The sequence below is a fragment of the Miscanthus floridulus genome, chromosome 3 (genome assembly GCF_019320115.1).
Source record: "Miscanthus floridulus cultivar M001 chromosome 3, ASM1932011v1, whole genome shotgun sequence".
In the NCBI taxonomy this organism is placed as follows: domain Eukaryota; kingdom Viridiplantae; phylum Streptophyta; class Magnoliopsida; order Poales; family Poaceae; genus Miscanthus; species Miscanthus floridulus.
The window spans coordinates 39,279,293-39,287,116 of record NC_089582.1 but is presented as its reverse complement, the minus strand read 5'-3'; the positions used below and the strand labels follow the sequence as shown (position 1 = coordinate 39,287,116).

Here is a 7,824-nt window from a genome sequence, read left to right as displayed (position 1 = left end):
GCCAGGGCCTTGGCAGTGGTGTCGGACGGTGGCGCTGGGGCACCAGTGGCTGCTTGTCACCATCGTCGGAACCCAACATGTCTGATACCAGATTGGAAGAGCCCTCCGAAGAGCGTAGCTGTGGCGCAGGCCGGGGCTTGAACCCCCAGCGGCGTGCAGGAGCCGTGAGGCGAGCGCAAGGGAGAATAGGTAGAGAGGCCGGGAAGCCTGACTAAGAGTATTGCCTTCCTTCGTTAATTTTACAAATACTTATTCCCTAACCACTCAAACTCAGTCTAGATCTTATTTCAATGAGAAAGAATAGGCAACACACTTAAATGCCCAATCTATCTTAAAACTTAAAACTTAATTAAAGCACTTAAATAATGCACTAATATTGAATAGCAAAGTAAACTTATTCTGAAAAATAAATCTCAGTTTGACCTTTGAACAATTGGTCTTGCAGTAGCCCAAAAGTACTGAACTAGGTCGAGAACTATATATGGTCGAGTCGACCTAGACAGCTCTTCCCTTAAAAACTTAATAAACGGCCCACCTAGAAAAAACCATAGTGTGGCTAAAATGATCTTATCTATTGAACTCAAGGACAACTAGGATTTAGCCTGACAAAACTCATGGGTATAAATACCCGGCCAAAATCCTAATATCCACAGCTACTCATATTTTATTTTCCTTCTTGGCGCATCAGACACACTGGGATACTCATAAATCTTAGTGAGCAAGTTTATATGAACAGAAATATAAACTCATAAATAATGAAAATTAGCATTAATAAACTCGAAACTTAACTGAAAAGACTTAAATATTGCCCTGATATTTAAATAATTATAGAATCTCAAAATCTGAAAATTAGAAAACTTTTTTTTTTTTTTGCCCTTAAACGCAAATAGCCCAGCAAGGGTGCCATCCTGGCGCTCCCTGCGCGCACGAAAATAGAGCCCATGGGGCTCCCCTTAAAAGCCTAGTAACGGCCCAGCCAATGAGAAAACCTAATGCAGCCAATCTGAGCCGTTCATCTTAATTTAATAACCATGATTCATCTGTAGCTCATATAAAAAACAAATGAAACCCTAAAGGCCTCCTCAGTCCTCACTTTCTGATCTCTGCTTTACTAATACTCACTCACAGCAGCCAGGGAGCAGCGCACGGCGACCGAGCTGAGCAAGGACCGGCGCATTGGCACCGGCCGGTCTTCTAGCCGGCGCACACGTGCAGCTATGCCGCGCGCTAATGTGAGTGCCCATTTGCAGAAATGATTCTCTTTTGGGTCCTGTCGTTGGAGAAGATGCCGAATAGGTATTGAACTATTTGCTTGTAGCGCTACCAAAGGCCGAATGTGATTTAGGTGTTATCGTTGTAGATAGCCTTAGTTCTCACCATGGAGGCTCAAGAAGCTTCCAGTATACACACTAACTCGAGAGGAATGTCTTAGCATCATCAGACTCGCGAATGTACTTGTTCTTGGGTCATAAATCTGCAGCAGTCCCATGGATCTAATAACCGTGACAATCCTGCCGTCCTCTAACACCAACAAAGGATGCATCGGTGAAAGGTGTCCAGAGCGCTCAATCTGCACGCTATACTGTTTGGCCCAAAGGCCTTCCTCGGAATCCTTGAGGAACCACAGGTCCATGATGCGGCTTGAACCATGAACAATGACCAAGGAACCATGCAGGTTGGCCAATGTAACCTGATTTGTATACAAATTGCGCCCGCCATTAAGGCCTCTGGGTCCCTTGATGCTTGGCCTCCATTCCTCCGCCTCGAGATCGAACCGAACTATCCAGCCTTGCTCATCGGCTCGGCGATTCACGACGGCGAAATACGCCGCCACGCTTAAGCAGTAGACCACCCCGCCGACGACCACCATGGTCCATTCATTCCACACGAAAGACCTCGGAGGTCCCTGCATTCCCCTCCACCGTGCACTGCTGCTGAGGGTGCAGACCTCAAACAGGTCGTCACAGTCGCCGCCGCCACGCTCACGACCATGTCGCTCGCGTTCCCCGCTGCCACGTGCCTGACGATCCGGCCCGACGACATGTCCAGGACGTCGGCGAGGCTGTCGCGGTCCAGGTCCACGTCGTCGGCGTAGGACGCGACGATGTAGGGCTCCGGGTGGCGCGCGGCGTGGGCGGCTGCGAACCACGGCGCGGAGAGGAGGGACCGCCACGCCCGGCACACGGTGCGCAGGCGGCAGAGCTGCTTGCCCGGGAGACGCAGCAGGATCTCGCACAGCGCGTCCGAGGGCAGAGCGCCGGCGGTGGCGTCGCCGCAGGCGGCGGGAGTGGCGGGCGTGGGAAGCCTGCGATGTTGCTGTGTGTGACGACGCGGCTCCGGCGACGACATGCTGGACCTGATCCAAGGCCTCGACCTACATGAAGCATACAGTGACACGAGAGGTTAGATCGTATCGCGCAGGCTCGCTGCAGTTAAGCCGATCGGGAAGGCGGACAGGGTCGCGAGGGCCGAAGAGGGCATACCAACCGGTGGATCGTGATGGATGTCGCTGCCGGATCCCACCGACGACGGCAGGGAGCGCGCCGCGCGCGGCGTTGTCAGGGGAGTTGGGACTCCGTACGTCGAGCGTCGTCGAAAGACGGCGGCTCGGTGTTGATCCGCTATTTAGTTGATTCTGGGGATCTGAGGCGAAACTGCCGCCGAAAGTCTCTCATGTAGCAGCATCTTGTGCCGACGAAGCAACGAAAACAAAATGGACCTTGTGGGCCGGGAGAAACGGTCAAGCGCACACAGACACGAAGGCCTGCAGTGGATGGAATCCGGCCTGATATGTGCGCTGGCAGGCCGCAGTGGAATTTTTGGTTTGTTGAGTTTGCCCGCCCACGGGCTCATGCTGGGCCGGCGTTGGCCCAAAAAAAAGCTTTGGAAAAAAACGTCTAAAATACATTAAAAAAACCGCCTAAACTGTCCCGTCCGGATGGACCGCTCCACGCCCCACGCCTCGCCCACCCTCGCGCCGTTGCTCGCTCTCGCACGCGCCCTCATCCACCTCGCTCGTCGTCGCGGAAGGAGAGGCTAGGGAGGCCTACACCTGCACCCGCGCTTGCTCCTCCGTCCGCCTCACACTGTGTTTCAAGTGTTTCAGGCGTTTTCAGACATGTTGCAAACCTCTGTTTCAAGTGTTTCAAATGTTTCAGACATATGTTTCAAGTGTTTCATCTGGATGTTACACATGTTGCTATGGCTATACACACATGTTTCATATGTTTTTCAGATTTATGTTGCAAGTGTTTCATCTGGATGTTACAAAAGTAGATCTAGATGTTGTATATGTTGCTATGGCTATACACGTATGTTTTAAGTGTTTCATCTGTTTCCAGACGTGTGTTGCAAGTGTTTTATTTGGATGTTGCATATTTGCAAGTGTATGTTCCGAATGTTTCATCTGTTTTAGACGTATGTTGCAATTGTTTCATCTGAGTGTTGTAAAAGTAGATCGTAGGTGTGGAGAAAGCCCTCGGTGGTCCAACTGCTTCAGCTCCCTGGTGTGGCGAAGATGGAGGTCGTCGACACGAAAGCGGCGAGGACAGGATGCCGCAGCGGATCGACCGGGATGTGTAGCGGGATGGGCGCAAGCACGGCGCATTGGGCGGGATGGGGCGCGGGCCTCCATGTTGTGTGCGTTGGGGCACAGGCGTGGAAAGCTCCGTCTAGCCTCTGGAGCGAGGATGGGCGCGGGCGTGCGTTGGGTGCAGGTCTGGACGTGCATCGCTCCGGTAAAAACACTAGTACAAAAAACATTTTTAGAAACGGTCAAAAGTGATTTTTAGAGACGGTTTTAAAACCACTACTATGCTAGCGATTGTAAAAATAAGTGATTTTCAGAGGCGGTTCTCTTAAGACAACCACCTCTGAAAATCAATTTTCAGACACGGTTGACTTCACTAAAAATAATTTTCAATTTTTTAAAAAAAAATCATTTAGAGTCTTGTAAAAATAAGAAAAAAATATTTCTAATATAGCCCGAAGGGCTGAGGAGCGGCCACAGCTCATAGCATTTTATTTTCCACTTATTTTGAAAAAGTGCTGACACCTGGGATTTAAACCCACAACCTCTCCCTCACGCGATCCCTCCCCTACCACCGCACCACACAGTTGCTCGTTTCTTATTTTACGATGCTGTCTATTTATACTGATATGTACGAATCTTGTAATCAATATTTTAACTCATAAAAAATTTTAAATGAGAAAACTTTCAACTACAAAGTTTTAGATCTCGTCGAGCACTACAACTTTGATATAGAACATTTCTCCATCCAAGGTCATTTGAAAAATTAAAAAATTTGAAATTCAAAATCTAAGATTTAATTTATATATTTGGAACCCTAAATGATCTGAAACAAAAATTTTATCAACTACAAAGTTTTAGATCTCGTCGAGCTCTACAATTTTGATATAAAGTTTGTCGTCATCCGACTTCATTTAAAAAAGATATGAACTTATTTGTGTTGTAGCTATTTTTAAGGATGGTTGACTCAGTCAACCACCTCTGAAAATTGATTTTCGGAGGCGATTGTCACTCATTTTTAGAGCCGGTTGACATAAGCAACCGTCCTTGAAAATAGCATTTTCAGAGATGGTTTTCTTAACGGAACCGTCTGTAAAAATTAATTCCTTGCAACGGTTGTATAGCTACAGTACCTCTCGCGAGGGTTAATGACGGCATGCTAAAACAACCGTTTTTATTAGAAAAGAGAGACGCCTCAAAAAAATCATTTTTGTACTAGTGAAAAATACTCATCAAAACTTGCCACCCTACATCATGGAGCATGGTTCAACGTGGAATGCAGGTCCTCTGTTTTTTCATTAAAAAATATGCATTTCTACGTATTTTCAAGTACTCCCTCCATAGTAATTCAGGTCGTTTTAGGGGTGGAAGAGTATTTTCAAATATTGAAGTCGTTTGAGTCGTTTTGTTCCTCCACTTGGACGAGAATGCCCCCCGGGTCTTTGGCTCGTGTCGTACTCATGCACGAGGAGCATTAAAACCGCTTCCCTTTGGTTGTCGTCGCCTCCGTTTCCTAAAAAAAAAAGATATCAGGCACGAGCGAAATCAAGCGTCGGACCAAACGAGCGCCACCAGAGATCCTAATTTCTGGCCATGCAAAAGGAAAAAAAATCGAGCGGAAGAGACCCGCGGCAGCAGTATGGGCACCCGCGGGCCGTTAGGACTGCCGATAGCGTGCCCACGTAGGAGAGAGAGAGTAGAAGAGAGAGAGAGTATGGGGGGCTCGTTTGGCTGGAAAACCAGCCGGATGATACTGTTTCTAGATGAAAAATACTGTTTATGCTTTCACAAATTTCTTCAGATTCCTTCAAGCGAACAGGGCCACGTCCAGCGAGTATCGTTTCATGTAGTTCCACGCTGAATGAGACCCACACCTTCCGTCTTCCCCCACGCGCTTGCGTCGCCAGCAAGCGAGGCAACGAGCGTGGTGCATGGAGGAGCCTAGCAGTTGCCGTGAACAGGGAAGGGAGGAGCGCGGGCACCGACGACGGGCGAGGTCGGACGTGGCTGCCGGCGATGGTCGAGCTCCCACCCACCGCCACCGCCGAGTGAGGCCCTCCCGCCGGCCGTGGACGGGGCTGGCACAGCCGTCGAGCGCGGCCCCCATGCGGGCAAGGCCATACGCAGACTCCGGTGCTCTCTCTATGCGGCCGGCGGAAGCCAACACCGACCAGGGTCAGGATGGGTATCAAATAGGTGGGGAGGATCTAGAAGGATGGGAGGTGGAAGAAGATAGTCCAGGCGCGAGCGAGGCCTCCGCTGTCGTCGCCGGGCGCAGGCTCGACCGAGGTCACTGTCGATGTTTCACCACCGATAGCCTACCACGGGGGTACCCGGGGCAGTATGTTCGGGCTTCAGCGTATGCGGAACTCGACGGTTAACGCAAGAGACATTCGATTTATTCTAGTTCAGACCCTCGATCTTTGATCGAGTAATAGCCCTACGTCCAGTCGACGTTAGCCTTTGCGTTGGATTGATTATAAAGTGTTGTGTCGTCAAAATCCTGTCTCTAGGAACCCTGCCCTCCTTTATATAGTCAGGAGGTCAGAATTCTAGTCAGTTTACAATGAGAGTTCCTAGTAGGATTATAGAATAATACTACTACTAAGATTACATGAGAAGAATCCTAGTTAGACTAGATCTTCTCCCTTCCTTGTGGGGTATCCCGTGGGTCCCGCACCGACAAGCTCTCGAGCACTTCATGGTTGAGCTCTAGAAGCCTCGTCTTGTTCCTTCAGGTCTTGTCGAGCAGGAACAAGCGTCGTCCGAGTGCTTTATTGAGTGAAACTGTGTAGCGCTTCGTGAGATCTTCGCGTGGTGTGTACCTTTTTGAAGAAAAAAGTAGTCCCATTTGGGTGTAGCCCCTGAGCCTCTTGCTGTTTGGCACAAGGAGCTAGAGGGTCTTTTCTTGAAATCGCTCTGATTCTTCGTCGAAGGGCTCCTGAGCATATACCAGGGTTCTTTGTCAAAAAGAGCTCGGATATGGCTATGTCCGGGTTCTTTTTGTCGTATGGCCTTGAAGTGGTCTGTCTTGAAGAAGTCTTCTGAGTGATGTGCGCTTTTTTGAAGGAAAAAGTGCACTCACTGAGTGTAGCCCCCGAGCCTCTTGCTATTTAGAACAAAAAGTTGGAGGGTCTTGAATCTTATGTTGTTTGAAAAACTGCTGTCTTGAGGAAGTCTTCTGAGTGATGTGCGCTTTTTTAAAGGAAAAAGTGCACTCTCTGAGTGTAGCCCCCGAGCCTCTTGCTATTTGGAACAAAAAGTTGGAGGGTCTCGAATCTGAGTTGTTCAAATGACTGAAAGCCTTTCCTATTGCAGCCCCCGAGTGTATACCTGGGTTCTTTTATTCGAAAAGAACTTGGATACATGTTCTTGGTATCTTCTCTGGTAGTCTGCTGTTGTCAGATGTAGTTGTATGGTGGTGGTTGATAGTAAATGATGTTTGTTCATGAGTTGTACAGTGTTGGTATATTCTTCCGAATATGCTCGTTCTTGAGTACTGCTCCTTCACGCCTGAGTCCTCTTTCATTGAATTCTGTCTTTTCACTGTGTTCTTTGTTAGGTTTGTTCCGTTGGTGCTCCCGGTCCATGTGCACCGCTTCTTTGGTCTATAAATATCCTCCTTGTGTGCTATTTTGATTCATCGAGCATTTTGTTGCGTGGTCTGAAATCTCCGTAGTCATGAATATGGTAGTTTGTGAAGTAGAACAGCCTCCGGGCGTATTTTGCAGTTCTTGTGTATCTTGCCGTAGCTGGAGGGAGTCTTGTGATAGGGATTAGAGGTAGGCTAATCCCGTAGTAGCATTGTACTTGAAAGTACATGGCGGTAGTCGAAGGGAGTCTTGTGATGTGGGATACGTTCCTTCATCTAGCAGTTCTAGGTTGATCCTCGTCGCCTGCCCTGAGACTATCTGGTGCAGATCAACACCATATCTAGCATCACATCGGACTTGGGTAGACAGATGCCTGCCGGCCTTCTCTGCTCCATGTTTTCCTGCCATGCTGCTGATTTCCACCTTGGATGCACTGCGTCTGTCCTTTGAAGAAAATAGTGTAGCCGAGTGCGGTTTGTTCTACCGAGTAGCAATTTGGAACACGTAGTCGTTCCAGAGCCTAGCTGTGTCCGGGTTCCTCTTTGCTACCTTGCTTGTCGTAGTACCGAGTTCGTTGGGTCTTGTAAGATGTGTAATCTTCTATTTTTTGAAACCATTTATAATGGAAAGAATCTTGTCTTCTAAGTTGTCATTCTTTATTCTCCTGATGTCTCGGTTATTTATGAGATTCCCGAGTTCTTT

At 48.5% G+C, this 7,824-nt stretch overlaps 1 protein-coding gene across 1 annotated transcript; it reads right to left on the bottom strand.

The window, feature by feature from the left end:
- Positions 1-993: 993 nt before the first annotated feature.
- LOC136545504 (uncharacterized) lies at positions 994-2,611 on the bottom strand. The gene is made up of 2 exons (XM_066537520.1): positions 2,484-2,611; positions 994-2,374 (listed from the first exon to the last, which is right to left on the bottom strand). Exon 2 carries the CDS (start codon positions 2,347-2,349, stop codon positions 1,837-1,839), a length of 513 nt encoding a protein of 170 aa, XP_066393617.1. The 5' UTR covers positions 2,350-2,374; positions 2,484-2,611; the 3' UTR covers positions 994-1,836.
- Positions 2,612-7,824: the final 5,213 nt, after the last annotated feature.

What these genes read in the sequence shown, in the direction of transcription:
- LOC136545504 (XM_066537520.1), bottom strand. Translation starts at nt 2,349, where the DNA reads ATGTCGTCGCCGGAGCCGCGTCGTCACACACAGCAACATCGCAGGCTT.